The sequence below is a fragment of the Misgurnus anguillicaudatus genome, chromosome 20 (assembly GCF_027580225.2).
Source record: "Misgurnus anguillicaudatus chromosome 20, ASM2758022v2, whole genome shotgun sequence".
Classification (NCBI taxonomy): Eukaryota; Metazoa; Chordata; class Actinopteri; order Cypriniformes; family Cobitidae; genus Misgurnus; species Misgurnus anguillicaudatus.
Window position 1 is genome coordinate 9406201 of NC_073356.2, and position 23686 is coordinate 9429886.

At 37.7% G+C, this 23686-nt stretch overlaps 1 protein-coding gene and 1 long non-coding RNA gene across 2 annotated transcripts in view; both read left to right on the top strand.

Annotated features, from left to right (window-relative positions):
- Positions 1-15110, top strand: part of LOC129455167 (uncharacterized) — a 36682-nt gene extending 21572 nt beyond the window's left edge. Inside the window, 1 exon segment of the mRNA XM_073858713.1 lies at positions 10003-15110. Within this exon segment, the coding sequence (XP_073714814.1) occupies positions 10003-12473 (2471 nt within the window). The 3' untranslated portion in view covers positions 12474-15110.
- A 6853-nt stretch (positions 15111-21963) lies between these two features.
- On the top strand, positions 21964-22738 carry LOC129455185 (uncharacterized). The gene is made up of 3 exons (XR_012359652.1): positions 21964-22078; positions 22175-22519; positions 22621-22738. It is a non-coding gene; the product is annotated as an uncharacterized lncRNA (long non-coding RNA).
- The last annotated feature ends 948 nt before the right edge of the window (positions 22739-23686 follow it).

Below are 23686 nucleotides of genomic sequence, written 5' to 3' on the forward strand. Positions count from 1 at the left end.
TTTATTGTATAATATTAATAATAATACATTTCATTTGTAATGTGCCTTTCTTATACCCAAAGCGCTAGTATAAGAAAAGAGTTTCTGCGTCTTGTTGTATGTACATTTTCATCATTTTGAGAGCTAAACCAAAACCTCAGTGACACTTTGTTCCCAGAAAATACCCATAAAATTGGCAGACAAGCATCTGTGTGAATGCAAACACATCCCGTAAATGTTCTGGGATCGTTTCACGAAAGAGGACCTAAAATTGCCGTAAGATACCCAAAGAGCCTTTAAGCCGAAGGTATACTAGTAGCATGACGTTGTACTTGTCGGCTTTATCATTTTAAAAGTAGATTGCCGCAAAAAAAGTCTGGACATATCTGGTCTAGCATTATCATGTCAGTGTATTGATTCATTGTCCCTTCATAGTTTGCAAGAGACATTTAATAAATGTATAATAAATATTAAATAAACTAAGCGTATTTAATAAACTAAGAGGTAGGCTATTTAATAAATTGAGTGTATTCATCTGTCAATATGAAACGCGACTCGCCATTCTAATTAATGATCAGAAGAACGCGTATCGACCGCCGTTACTGTAAAATATGCACGTATGTCCATTTAAACTCAATTTTGGTCAAATGTGGATTATATCATTACACTGGCAAGAATATGGTTACATGTAAAGATGCCGTACCAAGTATGACAACGTTACATTCAACTGCTTTTGATATACAGTGTTTTTTTTCACTTCCTGAAAAGTAACCGTTTTGGACATACGTGAATTTCATCGGGCAGCAATAATAGCAACCATCATCAGCCGATATATCGGTGCACCCCTACTAAACAACATTTATCTTTATGACTTCATCTGGAGGTACTTCATCTGATGGTTTTTCATATAATTCACTAGCTGTCTTCAGGTCCTATTTCAACTTATACCACGGGCTGTTTAAATACTCGATTCTGATTGGCTGGAAGGTGTGCATAAAAACTGTTTAATGCACAGGTAGTTCCAGTCAGTTTGATTACAGTTCGAAATTAATCCGTCACTATAAACATTACACTTGCGTGAGGGTTCTCTACACTTGAGTAAGAGACACATATGTTTATTTAGGCTAAATGGATGATTTTTGCATATCGTTTAATTTGTATGGTGAATATAAGAGAATGTGTGAAGAGAGAGAGAGAGAGAGAGAGAGAGAGAGAATTTGTGCGCGAGTTACCTGTGTGCATCTCTTCTTTAAAGGTGCAATTTGTAAGATATTTGCAGTAAAATGTCCAAAAACCACTAGGCCAGTGTTATATATTTTGTCCAGCTGATTACTATCTGTAATGTTTTCAACTACTTGTAAATCGTGAGAAAATTTCCATTCAAAGCATTGTTACGGGGCAGTGCAGTCTGCTGTCAATGATGTTAATATCCATGTGACCCTTTGTCACCGCCTTTACTGACGTAACCCACATGACAACAGTGGTCGAGTTCGAAAAAATAAAATGGCGGCCAAGAAAGCGACTGGAGCACATATTTAGTGTAAATAAACGTATATTTTCACTTTTTACACATTTAAATTGCATTTCTAGCGAGAAATTAGTATTGTAGTTTTCAAATATGTGATTAGTTATCACAAAGGCGCTCTCTGTTCATATTTCAAACACGCTGCCTTTGAAGTGCGTCGGAAAGCCTTTTTTCTGAGCTGCCTTCAGGCCTCCGAGTCCGAAGTGATTTCCTCATGAGGCAGCGAGGCCACAAGTCCTCACAGCCTTGAGGTTTCGGACGCAGCCAGTGTCGTGGACAAATGCGGAACTTTGCGATAGCGGCTGTCGGGCTACACGCTTGCTTATGGACTTATGGATAACTCTTTACCGTCTGCCGCTGGTTGTCTCAGCTCCTGTTAGCATACGGGCCAACCAAACGACCCAAGAAGAGTTTGGAACAAAACGAGAGAGGATCAATTAGTTGTTGCATCTGGATAGAGAGAGCTTCACGACAGCATTTAACTAGACCGAGATTCTGATCCTGCTTTTGTTTTACGCGATGGGTGAGTTGTTTTGATTCGTAACCCTTCAAAAAACGTATGCTATTATATTGATCACAACATTAGTGTGTAGATTGTAATCAGCGCGTCTTCCCGCGGACGATGTGCACATCAAAGGTATTGTACAGGTATATAAATGGTCATTTTAAGACACTTCACAATAAGATTTGCACTGTCAATACATTATGTGAAAAATCATTGTAGATTGTAAGTTGAAAACTTAATTCTGAGCTGTGTTTACCATCGAATTTGGACTAATACTGTAATATCTATGACAAATTTCGTTTTGAACATCACATATAAACTTACATAATGAAATAAACGATGTCATCAAACGCAACATTTATAAGACTTGATTACCTTATCCATCAACGTGATTTCTCGTTCGCGTCTGATTGATGGCCATCAGCGGTTGAGTTAAAGACTACAAATCCCATAATTCCACGCTGCTTCAGAGCGTCAGTAAACAACATCATTGTTGTTGTTTGATTTGGCGCCATCTATCGGCGCAAATAATACAAACTGCATCTTTAAAGCCCTTGTCAAAAAATCCTATAGGATTTTAATAAGAATACTGTACAGCAGGGTTCCCCAAATCTTACCCTGCAGGGCCAGAGCAAGGTTGATCTTCGATTAATTGTCGATAAGAATTAAATCTATAAAACTTTTGTCGAAAAAGCAAGCACGTGTGTCCGGCGCCTGCGCAAAGCACATACACAGCTGGTGAAAAAACTAACCAAGTGCGAAGAAGTTAAACTAGCCATGATCACAATGATGCTCGATGCCAAACACACACTTGGGCTTTTTGTCCGCATTCGAGACGAGGCTGGCTGCTAACGTAACAAAATTGCATCCGCAGAGAATCTGAGAGGGTCCGATGCCGAAAATCTAAACACAGTTAGGATACTGAAAGCAAAGACCCTCTTCAGGGAAGCCTGCAAGTTTAGCATAGCAGCGCTGCTAACACTGCTTTACACAGGGAAGGCGTCCAGAAGCCGTTTTTAATAAACAGATTAAAATGTAAAACTTAAATTCTGGCAAGAAACTGTTAAACGTAAACTGTAACTGACTGTCGTTACACTCTGAACTCCCGCAACATATATCATTGATCATCATCATGACTGGCTGAGGCGCTACATGCTAAACACTGTTGCGGGTTTTCTAATGGAAGGTTGAAGTCTTCATAACATAAGCATCTTTGCTGAAAGCACGCCGCAGGTCTAGAGCTAAGGTAACGACGAGAAAAGTGCCCTTTCGTGTGCTTCTTGGATATAATTACAACAAGCGGTGTATCGACGACTTTGAAAGCGAGGTGAACAACTAGAAAAATAACACTTGATGATAATGAAACTTTTATTTTGTCATGGATGCATGCGACTGTGCGGAGTGCCCTTTATGAGGCGGAGTTTACTGTGTCTATTAGTCATTATATTATACATTATATAGTCGTTATGAGATTAAATTGATGATTTTTATCAAAACACCAACTACATTGACTCATTTTACAATCCCACTAGCATATTATTTAGACAAAATAAAATCTTTTAATTCGCGTGAGAAAACTGAGTTTTTATGCACACTTTTATGTCATTGGCTATATGCCACTGCAGTGAAGGCTTATTGCACTATTACTGTTAAGGATTATTCGATTGATTGATTGTTAATTTAAATGATCATCGAATATGGGAAAATGCATAATTTGACATCCCTAGCTTCAACCCTGATCAAACACAAGCTAATCAAGGTCTTCATGATCACTAGGGTTGGACCTAATCTCTGTAGTGCTCTGGCCCTCCAGGGTAAGATTTGGGGAACCCTGCTGTACAGGAATCCGATTAGAATTTCTATCATATTTTTGAACCAATCCTATAGGATTCCATTAGAAAAATTCTATAGGATTCTGTTAGAAAATCCTATAGGATTCCATTAGAAAGAAATTCTACAGGATTCCATTAGAAAATCCTACGAATCAATATGAATAAGACAACTAAATGGGCAGTTAACACTTTCAGTGACTTTTTCACCAAAGACAGAACAATTGTGATTTCGAGATCTACTCTGCTTCTCTTTTAAATGAGACATTGCGGGAGTTGTGTCTCTGTTCAGTCTACCGCTGGACACAAATTAGGTCTGCACGATATATCGCAAAACTATCGCCGTTGCCAGGGGCGTCGCTTGACCCCTTTTACTGGGGCACGTGGCCCAGTGTAAATCTTTTGTGCCCCTGTGTAAATCTAATTTTAGCAGTTAACTAGTGTATTCCTTTACAAAGATAATCGCGGCAAAACGGATCTATTTGCAATGTAGTTACCCAATTCACGCAGCAGTCGCACTGGCACGCACCCATTAATGTCAGTGCGCGTCTGTTTTGCCGTGCGCAGCCGCATACGAAGTACAAGACAAGTGACGCCACGCGATTGAGTTGGTTTATTAAAACTTGATGAGATTAAAGTATGTTTCTAAATAACAATGAAAATCTTATTAAATATTAAATATTATTTTTAAATACATGTTTGTCTTTCACAGTATTTGTTGCAATGTTGGAATAGTGGGTTAAGCAAAGGAAATTGTATCTTGCACACCACAGGCTTTCAAGAAAAAGGAAAAAAAAATGGGGGGCCTGTGCCCCAGTAGAGCTTTATGTCTAGCAACGCCCCCTGGCCGTCGCGATAACAACACACACAGAGACTTGCGATAACTCTCATTTATTTTATGCGTCTATCATTTGTGTTTCGTGCTTGCTTAGATTGTACAAATTAGACCAATCAGAAGGAGCATCACTAAATACCCGCCAAGTAGTTCTTGTTGTTATGCTATTGGCTAGACCGTGGGGGCACACAGGTAAACGTAACGGCTCAAAGCAGAGAGTGTAAAATAAATATGGCAGAAGTAACATTAGAGACAAGCGAGGAAAAAGAAGGCGACAAACTTGTTCCCAAACGTAACAGTACATCAGAAATATGGCAATATTTTGGCTTCAGGAGAGAAGACGTATCACAAACGCAGGTACTGTGCAAGTCGTGCGGCAAAACTGTGCTCACTTCGAGAGGAAATACAACTAATCTTCACAGTCATCTGGAACACAAGCACAGTATGAAGACTTACAAAAATCAAAATCAACCAAAACTGCTATCGAAACGCCAGGAAACAGCAAGGGAGTCGTACAGACAACCATCCAACAAAGTTGTACAAATGCAACGCCTTATGGAAAAACGTCAAGACGACACAAGGAATTAACAGATGCGGTCACACGTTTTTTAGCTAAAGACATGATGCCTGTTAACACCGTGAGTAAAGAAGGCTTTGTTGGTTTAATTAACAAATTGGACAGAAGATATCAGCTGCCATCGAGAAATTATTTTTCGCATGTCGCAATTCCACATGAAAAAAGTGAGCTCCGAGCTGAGCCAAGTAGACTTTTACGCTAGCACAACTGATATGTGGTCCAGTCGGACGACTGAGCCTTACATGAGCTATTTATCTTATTTCCACAATGGCATGTATTATCAGCATGTGTTTGCGCATTTACAATTATCCAATGGAGTACGCACATTTATATTTTACTGTTCGGCTTAATTTAGTACGGACTTTGAAAACACCGTTTCAGTTATGTGAGAGAGAGATCGCCTCTCTCTCACATAACTGAAAGGTGTTTTCAAAGTCCGTTCCTCCTTATACTTTCTTTTTTGCGTAAACCTCAAAAGTCACGGATATGTTACTGACAGAGAAGATGACTGATCGAGTTTGTCATGACTTTCCCACACACACGCGCGCGCGCGCATTCTCTACCTCTCCCTCTCTATATGCCAGTGCCGCGCACATGTTTTATAGTAACACGCGCTTTTCTCTTTAAACATATCTTCGCGCAAGTTGAAAATATACAGCTCAAGCGAAAAAAACTCAGAGCAGCTTCAAGAACGCGCACGCAGGATCATATGACATTGTAGAGGTGAGAGAGAGAGAGAGAGAGGTAAGAACTGGATAACACTGGATATAACTAATTGTATAGTTTAAAAAATAATGTATTTTGATTACACAAATCAAACCTATAGTGATTGTTTTACTAGCTGCTGACCAGCATAGGGAATCTCTATGGCTAATTTCTAAGACATGTTGATGATGCAGTATTATGTGTTGTACATTTTCTTGTTAATTAAGTCTTTTGGTGTATCTTATGCCTAGAATTATTCAAGGAGGGTGATTCTTTTAATTTCCTTCAAAGTTTGATCAATTGTGCATAATGACATGTGCAACAAATGGATATAGCTTGTTAAACTCATAGACTTGCATAATTTAAAGTTCAGACGCTCTTTTTAAAATATTTTGGGTCAACCTCTGGCACAGCTTTAAAGCTGAAATGTATCAAATCCCATCAGAAGTCCAGAATGTCATTGAAACACACCAGTGGCTTTGCTGTCATCGGTATTAAACATGTTACCCCTTGAAGTGACCCTCCCCACAGAGCTCCCACATAACAAATCACAATTTAACCCCTGTATATACATAACCAACCAACCCCCCCAAGCTGTAAACCTAGGGGAAACACTGAAGTCTAAATGTTTGCCTCTTCCTCCATAGTTGTTTAGGCTGAATTAGATTTAATTACATGAGAAGAATATGTATTACCTGTTTATTTCAGTATGATAATTACTAAGAGTGTCACGATTTAGACTTTAAATCGAAATCGATCGAAATTAAGTCACAACCTCGAACTTCGAACGCGTGCACAGCAGAAGGGCGTCTGTGCCAGGACCGGTCGTTTCTCTGAACTGAGATCTGTTTCACAACAACTTATTTCAATTGCTTAAGAGTTATGAAAACAGCATTTAAACATAACTTAATGGGGTATAGTCTCACCATCTCATCTGACGGTAATAAAAGCGCGTTTTTAAAATGCACAGTACTGAGAGATGTTCATCTGACAGAAACTTTCGTTTTATCAGGTGTGTACCATTTTTTTACCACTGGCAGCACGACTAACATGGTAGGGCATATCTGGATTCAAGGTCAGATATTATATTTCATAAAAGTATTGTCTAAAAATGGCATAACAAACTGTTCTTAAAAAAAAAAGAGTAAAAACGGAGAATTGAATCGAATCCTGACCTTAGAATCGAAAATGTAATCGAATCAAGGATTTGGAGAACCGTGACACCCCTAATAATTACATCTCGCAAGAACTATCGCCATCGCAGTCCTCAACAGCACTATCGCATAGTTTCCCATTATTGTGTAGCCCTAACGTGAATACATTGTAGTTTGATGTGTCTCAAAGCAGGTATAAACCATCACATTATCACTTATGATGTTGTATTTTGTAAAGACTTCAACTCAAGCAATGCCGTCTATACCTGCTCTGAGACACATCAAACTTGCAATGTCTCATGTAAAAGAGAAGCAGAGTAGATCTCAAAATCACAATTGTTCTGTCTTTGGCACAAAGTCACTGAAAGTGTTAACTGTTCAAACAGACACTGGTAACTGCCCATGTAGTTGTCTTTTTCGTATTGACCTCATCTTTGTCGTAGACTTTAAAGAAGAGATGCACACAGGTAACTCACGCACGCATCTCTCTCTCTGGTCCTTCTCTTTTAGTTCTCTGTCTCTCTCTTTTAATAATGAATTTAAATAAATGTGATAATTTATTCAAATAAAAGCAATCTGATGGCTCTACTTTATTAAAAGCGGACGGAGTGCTAGAACCAACAAGCCAAAACTTGAGAAAATAACCGTCATTTATACCCGTCTGTTAAAAAATGACACTGTAAACATCAGTTACAGCTTTAACTTGTTTTTAACTTGTCAAATAACCGTGGCATAAGTGGGATAATCTGCGGCTAGCCATGCATTAAAGGATTTAATTGCACGACGTAGAGGCAAAGAACCACCCGACGCGAAGGGGATTATCCCTTACATGTTTACTTATGCTTCACAGTGTTACACTTCCCTTCTTTGTTCATTTTTATGTTCAGGATTTTAATGTAAAGGATCTGCGAGTTAATTCCTGTGATGTCCAGTAGACCCGCAAATTAAAGCTCATCTTCTCCACTTTGGATTTGGTGTCTTATATTAGGCTACATGATAATTGTGTAATATTAATGAAATAAAAGCCTATTTTAATTTTTAGACACTGCTTGTATCATATGAAAAAATAATATTTTTATATCAAGAACTATGCAAAGGAGAGTTAATTAATGGTCATCTTAAATGCGTACTAATTAAAAACTTTTACACCATTAAATTACTGTATGGTAATGTTAGCTATCAATAGTTGTCACATAAAAGTTATTGGAAGAGTGGATACGTTTCTCCTTTCATGCATGTGTTAGCCATGCATGAACTAAAGATTGTAAACAGGATAACAAAATTTTCAAAAACCCCAAAGCTCAAAATGTATCACACGACTAGACAGAGCAGACATTCCCATTTACAAAAATACCCGGATTGTGAAAATCTGTTGAGGATTGAGAAAGTTATGATATTTTTAATATTAGAAATCAGAGGAAAAAGTTATATGGATGTCAATGGAAGGTGTGTGACTGAAAATGCAGCTTATTCACATGTTTTTGCTTGTAAGTTTTCATTTTATCAGATTTTACGTAGAAGTCTTAGCTTAAAAGTGATTCGGGACTGATCTGAGAGCAACTCTGAGCAAGGATAAGACAAAAACTTTTATCTTAGTGAGGAGGCGGGGTTGACCCTGTTGCTGTGTGTGACACAATCTTTTGAAGACTGTGATTGGTTGGTTGTCAAAGAAGGAAGAAAAAGAATGCTTTTAAGTATAGGATCTATTAAATTAATTTAATAAATCAATTCGAAATTACAGGTATACTTTTACCTATTGTATATATTATATAAAATACATACAAATTTAGAAAATATACAATATATAATTAATATATTTATTTTATATATATTTATATATATATATATATATATATATATATATATATATATATATATATATATATATAAAATAAATAAAGTATAAACTTTTATATATATATATATATATATATATATATATATATATATATATATATATATATATATATATATATATGTGCTGTTAATGTCATACTTAACATATTAGATAGGAAATAAACAGCGACACAAGGTTCTGTCAGTTTGTGTGATTACTTTGCTTATAGACGTCTGTAACAGTACTGTAACTAAATCATCTCTGCTGCATAATTGCATTTTTTCTAGCTGCATAGTTGCATTTTTTCATAAACATGATTCCTGCACCATCTAATGTGTTGCATTGTAACCTACTGTCATGCATTGTGTGCAACATTTTTTGTCTCTCTCTTCGTGTCCACTTTCCCGGTTGCTAAAAAACTCTTAAGCCTCTTAAAAGTCCTCGTCCGTACTCCTAACAATTTTGACCTTAAGACATTTAAGGGTTAATATGCTTTCTGAATTACTTTTTTTACTAGGATTTTTTCTTTAATTTTAAGAGTAAACGCCCAGAATTGTGTCACTAGGAGCTACTCTTTGCATTAAGATTGTTTATAAATACGGGCCCAGAGCGGCGGTAACAGATTTTATGCCTCAGAATTTTGACGCACGTGCCCGCGATGTCAGCATTGCTTTAAACAGCTTATTAAATTCTTTTGAGTAAATTTTGGCCTTGAGTTGAATGTTGAATAAACGTGTCAAAAAATCTGTCCAGTTTCCCCAGCTGGAAATGCCATTGGCTGTTAAAGTCTTTTCTTGCTTATAATAAACGGACATGATGATAACACATTCGGTTTATGTGTTTACAAGTACACTTTCAGAATACTCTCGATTACATGAAGATTTATACTGTATGTATCTGTGAGTGTGCTGGTGCTTATGGGGTGTTGTTCTGGGACGAGTGGGCATGAGGGGAAAATCACAGTATATTCACTTCAAAAATCTAGACTACACCACTGTGCATCTTTTTGTAAATAAGAGTGAAAAGAGAATTTTAATTGTATTATGTTTCTGTCAGATGTGAAGAGTGAATCATGTTGTGATGGAGAAACGTCCTCAACATCAGAAGATCGACTGACAGCACAAACTCTTTCCTGCATCACCTGTGGAAAGACATTCAGCTCACAGAGACATTTAAAGAGACATGAGAGAAAACACACAGAACAGAAACTCAGCTTTACTACCTTACAAGAGAAGAAACTTCATCATTCAAAAGAGCACAGAGAAAAGAAGAAGTTTCACTGTGATCGGTGTGGGAAGGATTTTGACTTTTTATCTCATCTGAAAGTTCACATGAGGACACACAGTGGTGAAAAGCCTTTCTACTGCACTGAATGTGGCTATTACTTCAGCACCAAACAAAGTCTTGATGCTCATCAGAGAATTCACACAGGAGAAAAACCATACGAGTGTCCTCACTGTGAGATGAGATTCAGAGAAAAAAGCTGTCTGAAGAAACATGTGTTTATACACACCAATGAGAGACCGTATCAGTGCAGTAAATGTGACAAAGCCTTTAGGGATTCAGGTGCATTAAAATCACACAAAAATATTCACTCTAAAGAGAAATTTTATCAATGTTCACACTGTGATAAAGGTTTCTGTCATAAATCTAAGCTTATATGCCATGAGAAAATTCACACTGGAGAGAAACCTTATCACTGTATTATCTGCGGGAAGAGTTTTATTCTACGTTACAGATTAGTAAATCACCAGAGAATTCATACAGGTGAAAAACCTTACAAATGCTCTCATTGTGACAAGACGTTTGCTCATTCAGGTGCCTTAAAAGCCCATGAGAGAATTCACACTGGAGAGACACCTCATCACTGTAGTGTTTGTGGGAGGAGTTTTGGGCGGCGTGAACATTTAGTAAGGCATCAGAGAACTCATACAGGCGAAAAACCTTACAAATGCTCTCATTGTGAGAAGACATTTGCTGACTCAGGAACCTTAAAGGCCCATGAGAGCATTCACACTGGAGAGAAACCTTATTACTGTAGTCTCTGTGGGAGGAGTTTTTGGCAGCGTAAAATTTTAATGATACACCAGAGAATTCATACAGGCGAAAAACCTTACAAATGCTCTCATTGTGAGAAGACGTTTACTGAGTTAAGTGCCTTAAAAATCCATGAGAGAATTCACACTGGAGAGAAACCTTACGTCTGCTCACACTGTGGAAGGAGTTTCACTAGACCTGGTACTTTTAAAGTTCATCTGGGAATTCACACTGGAGAGAAACCTCATCACTGTAGTGTCTGTGGGAAGAGTTTTAGGCGACGTGATCATTTAGTGAATCACCAGAGAATTCATACAGGTGAAAAACCTTACAAATGCTCTCAGTGTGAGAAGACGTTTACTGAGTCAGGTTCCTTAAAAGCCCATCAGAGAATTCACACTGGAGAGAAACCTTATGTCTGCTCAATCTGTGAAAAGAGATTCACTAATTCATCTAATTTCAGAGTTCATCAGAGAGTTCACACTGGAGAGAAACCTTATCATTGTAGTGTTTGTGGGAAGAGTTTTGGGCAGCGTGAACAATTAGTATTACACCAGAGAACTCATACAGGTGAAAAACCTTACAAATGCTCTCATTGTGAGAAGACGTTTACTCAGTCAGGTGACTTAAAAATCCATGAGAGAGTTCACACTGGAGAAAAACCTTATCACTGTAGTCTCTGTGGGAAGAGTTTTGGGCGGCGTGATCAATTAATTAAACACCAGAGAATTCATACAGGTGAAAAACCTTACAAATGCTCTCATTGTGAGAAGACGTTTACTCAATCAGATCACTTAAAAATCCATGAGAGAGTTCACACTGGAGAGAAACCTCATCACTGTAGTCTCTGTGGGAAGAGTTTTAGGCAGCGTGATCAATTAATGAAACACCAGAGAATTCATACAGGCGAAAAACCTTACCAATGCTCTCAGTGTGAGAAGATGTTTACTGAGTCAGGTGCCTTAAAAGCCCATGAAAGAGTTCACACTGGAGAGAAACCTCATCACTGTAGTCTCTGTGGGAGGAGTTTTGGGACGCGTGCACATTTAGTAAGGCATCAGAGAATTCATACAAGTGAAAAGCCTTACAAATGCTTTCAGTGTGAAAAGACCTTTAATCGGTCAAGTAAATTAAAAATTCATGAGAGAATTCACACTGGAGAGAAACCTCATCACTGTAGTGTCTGTGGGAAGAGTTTTATGCGACGTGATCATTTAGTGAATCACCAGAGAACTCATACAGGTGAAAAACCTTACAAATGCTCTCAGTGTGAGAAGACGTTTACTGAGTCAGGATCCTTAAAAATTCATGAGAGACTTCATACAGGAGAGAAACCTTACGTCTGCTAGATCTGTGGAGAGAGATTCCCTCATTCTGGAAGTCTTCAGTATCATCAGAAGAAACACACTGAAGAACAAACTACACTTAAAGGAATAGTCTACCCTTTTTCCATATTAAGCTGTGTTGTTGCCTCAACTTGGACGGGTTGATGCATATCTGTCTTTTTTCGGTGCGTGCACTGTGCAGCGCGTCGTGGGTGTGTTGGCATTTGGCCTAGCCCCATTCATTCCTATGGTACCAAACAGGGAAGCCACCAAACACTTCCGTATTTTCCCTATTTAAAGACTGTTACATGAGGAGTTATACTAGTAAGTATGGTGCCACAAAATACAACTTTGTTTTGGTACCATAGGAATGAATGGGGCTGGGCTGGGTGCTGGCACATTCACGGCGCGCTGTGCAGTGCGCGCATTGAGGGAGGATGGGTATGTATTGATTCGTCTGGGTTGAGGTAATAACATAGTTTAACTCTTTCCCCGCCATTGACGAGATATCTCGTCAATTAAGAGAAAACGCTTCCCCGCCAATGACGAGATTTTCCGTCTTTCCGCAATACCGCTTTTATCCACCAGGTGGCGCACTTCCGCAACTTATACAACCCGGAAGTATTGCCCTCTGACAAGCTGCTGCATGTCCGTGTCTGTTTTAAAGATCGCTCTGAATGGGAACTCTATGAAAAGTCCGTCACAAAAATGGAATTATCTCTGCTTTTTGCTCAAAATGTGGTGTTTTTGCAGAAACCTACCCATATTCAAAAGCTGATTACAAAAGAACTACTTAACCTTGAAACGTTTTTTTTTGTTTGAAAGCAGAGGGTCTGTTCTTTCATTTGGTATATTGTGTGTTTATATATCTGAAGAAGAACATTTTCTGGAAGGCATTAAACTTTGGTGAAAATCATGAAAAACGCTGGTGCTGGCTGGCAACTTTTTTTAAAAATGCTGGCGGTGAAAGAGTTAATATGGCAAAAGGGTAGACTATTTAAATCATCATAGTGCCTTAACCCTTATGTACTGTTGTGGACGTTTTCATCTACTATGGGGTGCTTTTGAGTCTTAATATGGCCACAACTTTCTATGTGTTTCAGCAAATGGAATAAGTTTTGGTGACATCTTATTGTAAAGAACAGCAAATAACAGCATTTCAGGCCCCCACCAACTGCTTTTGAGAAGGGTGTGTTACGCTAAGACTGGATTTTGGTGGGTTAACACAAACAAATGTCCAGTTCCGTCAGATAAGGCTGCTCAGACAACTGACAGACATTTTTTAAGACTTAGGAAAAACAAGTTGAAGTTGTTTAACTTAATTTACGTTTATTTGATATAATTTTTACGAGTGTGTTGAATCATTTGTCAAGTCAATTTTATTTATATAGGGTTCTTCACAATTGTTCATCAATCCAAAGCAGCTCTTCATGAAATTGAAATAAAGAAAACAATTTATCATCCTCATCATTATTATTATTATACTCTTCTGGTTTGTTGAAGAATAGGGTGTACCCAATATCGCTAAAAATCAGCTCATCCTCACGGCTGGCTTAAATGCAATGTAAGGCACTATAGATAAAAGCATCTGCCCAATACATAAATATAATTAAAAGACTAAGGGGCAGTTTCCCAAACAGATTTTAGATTAATCCAGGACTAGGCTTTAGTTATAATAGAACATTTAAGTAGTTTTACAAACAAACCTTACTAAAAACAATACTGATGTGCATGTTTAGATAAAACATTGGCATTGATATGTGTTAGGATAATGTCAGTACAATAAGTTTTAAAATTAAGGCAGCTCAAACATGCATTTTAATCTGGGACTAGAATAAGCCTTGTCCGGGAAACCATCCATAAATTTGATAGATCTGAGTAGAAACATACATTTGTTTTTTTCATGTTGTTGTTATATTCTTTTATTTTGTCATTAACCACCTAAGACCTGGATGTCCATAAACGTGGACACATTTTTTTGTTGTTGCTTGCACCATAATACTTAATTCTGTGTAAATGGAACCTGTTGTACACAAACGTGGACAATTACACGGCTTCATGTTCAAAGAAAAATATTTAGTTATTATATTTTTTGGTTCTTTCTTACCCCAAATAGCTGGAAGAAATCTGAAAAAAAGACAAACCAAAGCTCGGGTCTTAGGAGGTTAATTAAATTGTCATTTATTTATTCATTTTAGAAATCATGTATTTTCTTTGTTTCTTATTCTTTTATATTATATTCAATTCATTTGATCTATACTTACTCTATTCTACATTATTTTTCTTAATATTGTTTAAATCTTATGTTGACACTGCTGTATTGTCTTTTAATGATGATTTGAGTCTTCAGTGTTCTCAATTTCAAGGTTTTCACGAAAATGTGTTGAAACAGTACATTTCCACTTGCTATGTTTGGTAAGACAATATCTGCTAGATCTGCTTCTAGCAAGACAAAGTTAGTCCGACCATCGAGAATGTAACTAAGATTATTCAATAAACCACCTGCTTTATTTCATTTTCATTTAGTGATTTCCTGATGGGGAGAGATCTAGTTAAACGGGACAATTAAATGGAAATGGTTCATGAAGGCTTTGCACTAAAAGCTTAAGTTTGGTCTCATTTGAAACCTAACCCTTTGAAGTTTATTGTAAAGTCAAAACTAACTGATGTCATAATGAAAAATAGTTATGAACAGTTTAATAAACATTCCTAGTAACTTAACAAAACCTACTGTATATGAAATATTTTTATGAAAATAAAGTTGAAATTTGTAAATGTTGTAATCTAAGCTCTACAACAAAAGCCACAGGTCTGATCATGTTCCCCAGGGTCACATTAACACCTTTTAAGCCTGGAATATCACTTTAATTATTATTCTTTGTCTTTATTGCAATTAAATTTACACATGTACTTTCTTGGCATTATTGTGTGTATCTACAATATTGCCAAAGCATTATACATAAAACAACAAACATGTAGCACAATAATAACAAATATTAAGTTGGAATTAACAATTACTGATGAATTTCTATTCAGTGTTTCTTTGGTCAAACGTGTCACTTAACCTCTTTGACTTTGTGTCAAATGCCTTTCTTACAAAAAGAAACATTTCAATGGGCTTTACCATTTGAAATCATTCCTAAAATCTATTTTTATCTCTATCTCAAGACTCGCTATTGACAACAGGTCCATCCACACCATTTAGCATGTTGGCTTAGCACACATCACAAAACGAAAAAATAATTGGAGCAAAAAATGGTTTAAGTCTTAAGTCACTTTATAACATAAGTCGAGTGTTTTAAATAACCATGTGATCTGATGTGTGTCTCTCACCCTCCTCTCCACCTCTAAGCTCAGAGGACCTTAAAGCTCATTCCTAAACTGTATATGAAATGCTACATTCTTGATACAATACAATATACGATACAAGTTTATTTGTATAGCACATTTAAAAACAATTTAAAATTGACCAAAGTGCTTTACAAAGACAAGAAACAAAATTAGATAAAATAATTTTAAATATGAAATAAAATAACAGTAAGAATCAAATGACATTAAAAGCCAATGAGAAAAGATAAGTTTTCAGGACCGATTTAAACGTAGAGAGAGTTTGGGCAGCTTTTATGTGGGCCAGGAGACTGTTCCATAACTTCGGACAAATGACCGCAAAGGCACGGTCACCCCTGTTTTAAGTCTAGTTCTAGGGACAAACAATAAATCAGAATGTCCAGATCTAAGAGCTCTAGACTGAGACGGCAGGTGCAGAAGATCTGATAGGTACTGTGGTGCCTGGTTTCTCAAAGACTTATAAACAAATAGCAAAACTTTCTAATCAATCCTGTACTTCACAGGTAACCAATGAAGTGACATTAAAATCGGTGTAATGTGATCGCTTTTACGCTTTCCTTTTAGGAGCCTGGCGGCAGCATTTTGAACTAGCTGTAGTCGTGAGATGCAAGACTGAGAGGCACCAATGTACAAAGAGTTGCAATAATCAAGACGGGATGATATTAATGCATGCATAACAGTTTCAAGATTCTTATCAGACAAAAAGGGTTTAACTTTTGCTATAAGGCACAGTTGATAGAAACAAGACTTTACCACAGCACCTATCTGCTTATCAAGCTTAAGGCGGTTATCAAGCAAAAATCCCAAATTTCTAACACAACTGGCTTTGTGAGGTAACAGAGTGTCAAGTTCAACATCAGGAGAGCTGTGATCATTTGGACCAAACAAAATGATTTCAGACTTGGTCTCATTGAGACATAAGAAATTACTAGCAAGCCAAAGTTTCAGTTCATCTAAACACTCTAATAGAGACTTAAATGCAAGTTTGTCGTCATGCTTTATAGGCAAATAGATTTGTGTGTCATCAGCATATAAATGAAAAGATACTCCATGTCTAGATAGAATAGAACCCAAAGGTAACATATAGAGATTGAACAGTACCGGGCCGAGAATAGATCCCTGTGGGACACCAGAGCTTAACTTTTTAACAGAAGCAGCATGGTGGCCAAGGCAGACAGAGTAACTCCTATTAGATAAATAAGAGCGAAACCACTGGAGGACCATACACCGAAAACCCACACATGCTTCAAGACGTGTTAATAAAATGTTATGATCTACAAGGTCAAATGCTGAGCTGAGGTCCAGCAAGACCAAAGCTACAGACTGCCCAGTGTCAGTGGAGAGCAAAATGTCATTCATAACTCTTAAGAGAGCCGATTCTGTGTTGTGGTGAGCTTTAAAACCAGCTCGAAATTTCTCATGTATATTGTTATCATTTAAAAAAGGCAACAGTTGGTTCAAAACCACTTCTTCTAAAAAATTTTAAATAAAAGGTAAATTAGAAATTGGGCGAAAATTACTCAAAATTGTAGGATTCAAATTTGATATTTTCAGAAGAGGCAAAACAGGGGCATGTTTAAGGCTGTCAGGTACAGTCCCAGTGGAAAGTGATTTGTTAATGACAGTCAACAGATCTGGGCCAATAGTTGTAATCGCTTCTAGAGAACCCAGAGTAATAGGCTCAAAGACAGACCATGTAGAATAGCAGAGGGGAACATCTAGTGGTGAGTAGGCTGAGAAAGGTAAGAGAGATTTTATCTGATAGATTTTGTCTTTAAAATAATTAGCAAAATCCTCACAAAAAGAAACAGATGTCACAGAAAAATGATTAACAGTGAGATTGAGAGCAGTCAATTATTGAAAATAGAGCTTTAGGCTTACCAGTGTTACGCAAAATTAGCACTTAGCTGCTTTAGCAGCTCATTGAAATGCAGAGAGAGAATCCTTTAAGACTTCATAAGAAACTTTGTTGTAACCTCAACAAACGGTTATGTGAATTCTTAAAAATGAATAAAATCTTGGTGGATGAGCAGAATGGATTCAGGAAAAATAGAGCATGCATTGACCACATCTATGTTCTGTCCTCAGTGGTGAGAGCAAGACTCCAAGTATTTTTGTTTGTTTTGTTGATTTAAAAAAAGCTTTTGATTGGATAAACAGAGACCTTCTGGAATATAAATTAATTATGTGTGGCATTGATGGTCATTTTTATAAATCCATTAAAGCCCTGTACAAGGTCCCATTAGCCTATGTGCAGGTGAATGAGCTAAGGACAGATTGGTTTCACATCCATTTGGAGTGAAACAAGGAGATGTTCTCTCACCAACTCTATTTGCAATCTATGTGAATGATTTAGTTCAAGAAATAAAGAGCGCTAACTTGGGTAATGACATTGATGACCTGAATCTCAGTATATTACTGTACGTTGATGATATTGTTTTGGTTGCTGACGAGAAGACAAGACTACAGAAGATGCTGGATATTATGTATAAATGGTGTAACAAATAGAGATTTGTCATTAATGGTGATAAAACACAAATAGTTCACTTTAGAAAGCCTTCTGTATTTCGGAGTGTTTATGAATTTTATTTTAGACAAACATTATTGATGTATTCTGTAACCTATAAGTATCTCGGGTTTGTTTTTCATGAAAATGTGAATTTTTCAGAAGGCAGACAAGTGTTATCAGAGTCTGCTGGGAGGGCACTTGGAGCTGTGGTTAATAAGATAAAGGTCTGCCCTAAGCTGAGCTTTGATACATTTAATAAACTGTATGATTCAATGGTTGGATCTGTGCTGTTCTATGCTGCTGGAGTATGGGGCTTCGGAGATGCGCCAGAATGTAATATGGTCCAAAGTAGAGCTATGAGATATTTTCTTGGAGTACACAGGTTTACCACTAGGGCGGCCATAGAGGGGGAAATGTGCTGGGAGCCCTGTGTAGTCAAACAAAGAGCAGAAGTCCTTAGGCTTTGGAACCGCCGTGTGTGTTTACCAGAGGAAAGGCTCACACGAAAAGTGTTTAACTGGGATAGAGCCCACGGACATCCTTGGTCCAAGAAGGTCTTTGAGATCTTCTCAGTAGCAAATTTACAATACTTGTTTTTTAATAGTATACAGTGCAAGATCACCGACATCAGACAATTATTATTTAAGACTTATAAAGAACAGTGGAAACTACAGATGCTACGGAAGCCTAAATTAAGAAGTTATGTACAGTTTAAGGAAAATTTCTCTACCGAACCTTACGTCAAATATAATTTGAAAAGAAGACAGAGGTCTTTATATGCTCAGCTCAGAGCTGGAGTGTTGCCCCTAGAGGTGGAAGTGGGGCGCTTTAAAGGAGTCCCAGAGGAGGATCGTTTATGTTCCGTATAGGGCTGGACCAGAAAATTTGAATATTCGTTCCGTGGGTTGACATTCGATTTTCAGTTTTGAGATTCGAATATATATATATTTCAGCGTTAATGCAGAGCTTTTGCCAAGCAGGAAGTGCGCTTCACGCTCCCGCTCTGTAGGTGGCGCAGAGAGACCAACATCCATAGTTAACAGCCACCAAACCCCACCAGTAGAAGAAGAGATCGCCTCAAACGCGCTCAAAGTGCGCTTCCTGCTTTGGCATTCACGCTAATAGTGTTGTAAATAACATTCAGTTTCTTGCAAAAACTGATTGATTTGCTTCACAAGACGTCAATATGTCACACGGAGTTATGGGGGATTACTTTTGTATTGGTTATATATGCTTTAGCTCTTAAAGTGTGTGAATCGGTTGACTTGCATAACGGAGCACTGGGGTTTCTGCAAAATATCTTCTTTATTGTTCTACTAATGAAAAAAACATATTGGATGGTGTTAAGTGTTATAAATAAACTTGATTTTGAAAGTATGCTACCGTTTTATTACAGTTTGTTGAACTTCGTTCATTTATTTTCGTTGTTTTATTTAAATAGCCCACCCTACGTTGTCAGTAATAACTGTGCTGCTAATTTCTGATATGGGAATGTTTGTTTGTTAGAAAAATGTTAGGCTACGCTACCTTATTAAAAGTATTGCTCTTGTGTTTTGTTAAACTAATGCTGTTTTCGCATGAGGCGTGACAGGCACGCCGCTTCCAGCTTTGAAGTTATATTATTATATACTGTATATTATTCTAATATAAGTCTTCTGCTTATGCCATAGTTAATTATTACTATCACAATATGCTTTATCAAACACATCTGCCCTTCAGAATATCCGTGTGAAATATGTTTAGTATGGAATAGTATATCTCATTTCTTGGCCTATAAGCTCCGCACATAGCCTCAGGCTATTCTGCACACACATTAGTAATCAAGAACCCCCCCCCCCAAAAAAAAAAAAATCATCCTTATCTTATGCACACAGACAGCGTCAGTAACCTTGACCCTAGTGGTCATTGGTGGTGAGGAATGTATGAGTTAAGAAGAACAGGACTATTCAAACATCTGGAGAGGACAAACAGTTTGAGGTGGTGTCATACATTCATCTATATTTCTGATTATGGGTGGCATGGGTGTTTGAAGCAAGACAGAATTTAAATTGTTATAGAATTTGCAAACAATTGGTACATTATTAATACTTGCTCCTATGTATGTATGTACACATTATTGTAATTGCGATTGAAATATTTCTTACATTTTATTTTCTTTTTAACACACATTTTAGGGAAACTGTCCACAGCAGAAAACCCCAAGGACTCCGATGTTTTGCTTTTGCCAAATGCCTGAAAATCCTGGTGACAAATACATAGCCTGTGATCATTGCAAACTATGCAAAATATTTAGGAGATACCCCAATGGAGGGGTTGGAAGTCATATCACTGTCCACCTTGCATCAGGAAATACGGTACATTACTAGGGATGGAACAAACGATAGACAAAGATGTTGTCACGGCAAGGCAAAAAGTGAGACTAAAGCGAATGACTGGAAAAAGGGTTTTACTGAAGCCATTCACTGATGACGTCACAGACAGCCATCCCAAGGAATTGCATGAGAGTATCGAACAACAAAATCCAGGCACAAGAAATTTACATTTATCTGAAACACACAAACATGATGTCACAGAAAGCCAATCAAGACTGGGAAGGCCTAAAACCAAAAGAAAGAGAAGTCAGATGTAAATCCACATGCATACCTTTGAAAGGAAACACAAAAACTGTTGTTGCTGTAGTGGAGATGTTGTCAGCAGACCAGACCACAGTTACTGGCCAGCACTGGCGAGGTTGCCTGTGTCGAGACTACAATTATGCCTTCAAAAGAAACCTCGCACCTGCCAAAGTAGAGACGGATTTTAGCTGGGTAATGATACATGCCGTACTGCAAACAATGTCAAAATTGACCATACATCATTACCTGCAAAAATGTTTTGGAGTCTGTCAGGACACGCAGGATTTATATTTCACCACTGTACACATTTGTGCGGCACATATGATTAAGCTAGTTGCTGACATGGCCTCCAAATTGAAATGTGACAAATCAACTAGGGATTTTTTCTTGTTTTCTTGTGCCTTACTTCAGAATGCAGAAACATTGGAGAAGATTCGGCTGATACTTGGACAGATGCACAATGTTTTCAGATTAAGTGATTTGTCATTTGCCTGCGCAAGCATCAACAAATTGAAGGAAGGGTTCAAGAACAAAGGACTCTCTGAACAGGTTAAAGAGCATTGGGAACAACATCATTGGACATTGTTGACACAAGAGAAAAGATGACCCTAACCCCAACCTTGGTAAAACAAGATATACAAATACCTATGCTGAAAAGCGGTTCCACACCCCAAAACACACTGTTTTGAGACAAAAACTTTATCACATGCCTGGGGACTTTGTTCAGGTAATGGAGGAATTCATCAAAGGCCGCATTCGAGGGGAAGCTGTCTACCAGGCTCGCAAAGGAAATGAGGTTGATATAGCTGTCAGTGCAGATTCAGATGCCAAAGATAATTCATAGAGTCAACAAGAGCAGTGGGAAAAAAACAGCCCCCAAAAAAACTGGAAAATGCTACAATGTTCAGAAATGTTTTGAAAAATACTGGAAAGATCATAGCAGACAGCTTCAGAAAAAGCTTTTTGGAGTGGGAGGTTGTTGAATTTGAAGTGGACAAAGTCATTCGGGAATACCACTTTAACTGCCCAGCATGCACCCCAAACATGTTTGCAGTCTCATATGGAAACCGTGAGCACTATATATTCAAGATTGCAAGGTACTTTAAAAATGATGAACTAAACACTATATTTTTAAGTGACTTTGCTAAAAATTATAATGAAAATCATATGAATATTAAAAGGCAATATGTGTCTCTTTATTTAGATAAGAGGAACAGGCCATCTTTAATGGTGTCTTCATAGCCAAAGACGATGATGTAGCAAGATTTGTGGACCATGTCCATTCCTCGACCAACCATGTAAACTGGCAAAACATCACTATATTTACATGCAAAATACTAATAACTCCTGCATAGTATTTTGTTTGGACTGTTAAACATCTTCCATGTTTTAAGATCTCTGGAAGAGGTGTCTGTGGGGGACAGTGGTCAGCGGCACGAGAAACATCACAGAAGTCTTCCAGCGAAGTAGATGAGGAGGGCCTAGAACTTGCCGTTTGTCGACATGGTGTTCTTCTTTGTGCCCTTAATATGTTCAGGGGGGAGGTTTTTGCTTACCCTCTGTACCTCCAGAAAAAAATGGCTTGTAAGCCAGTGAAATTCTTTGCTATGGATGTTGCGTGCAAGTATTGGCCTTACCTCAAAAGAGTGAGTGAGAAATGCCCTGAGCTTCAGGATCTGCTCTCAATGAAGCCGTTTCTTTCAGTGTTTCATGCTAAAGCCCATGACTTCAAATGCGAGGTAAGAAAAACCATGTTATTTTCTGACTTGACTGTCCATGTGATTTTCTTTATCCATACATAAGATTGTTGCAGCTTAGATTCATTTATTTATTTTTAAAGGTAAAATGGAGTGGGGCGTACCAGGAGGGGGCTGGTTTGACTCTTGGGGAGGAGGTGGAGCAGTGTAATGCCTTCCTTTCAAGAATTGCTGTTACCACTAAGCACATGGCAAGAGCAGGTAAGGGAACCACACTGCACTAGTTTTATGAAATTATACAAGATTTAGCTGCAAGCAAATGCAATACTTTGCCTTTCTCATGCTGCTGTTAGAAGTGTTCAAGCTGCAGTACATTTGCCATGCGCTGGAATCAGCAAAAGATGAGCAACTTGGCTTCCACACTTGCCCGCCGATATCAAAAGGTAAAGACACCAGTAATCACTTATGAATTTGTGTATTGTAAAATAAAGTCACATATATATATACATAACCTGGAATTTGTTCGTATATGGAATATACACACAGACAAATCATTGCATTTCATATATGGACAATTCCAGGTTATGGATATGATGGAACAAAAGCAAACATAGTATTTGTTAGAATATTTTGCATGAAACATGGTACAGTCATTATCAAACAGATACCGTTGCATTTTACTGACATTGTAAATGCGACAAAATGTCCACCTTCCATGGAATTGCCATTAAAAAAATTACTTAACAACCCTTGGCTATGTATACTGTGTTGGACTTGATGAGACTATTTCCAGTGCACTTATGTATTGCTGTTCTTGTGTTGTGAAGAACTTTGCTTTAATCCGAATATGTGTATCAAATACTTAACCAATATGTATCACTTAGGTTTCCAGTGTGCGTGTGTGTAGGAAATTTACCAGCATGCATTGCAGTCTGTTCATGTACATGGTGAGGGTCTACCTGCTGAGGGCAGAGACAAAAGATGTACTGTCCCAGAAATGTAATCTTGTTAAAGTGATGCCATATGTTTTCTATATGATACAAACCATATGTTTCTTCATGTAACAAACCCTTGGGAATAGAAGCATATGCTAAGGTCAATGTAAAGGTCATGGATTGCATGCGAAGACAGGCTTAAATACTGTAGTACAGGGAAAAGGTTTTCGGTGAGTCTTGGAGTTTTTGCAGGACTGCTCGGCTTTTATTTGTC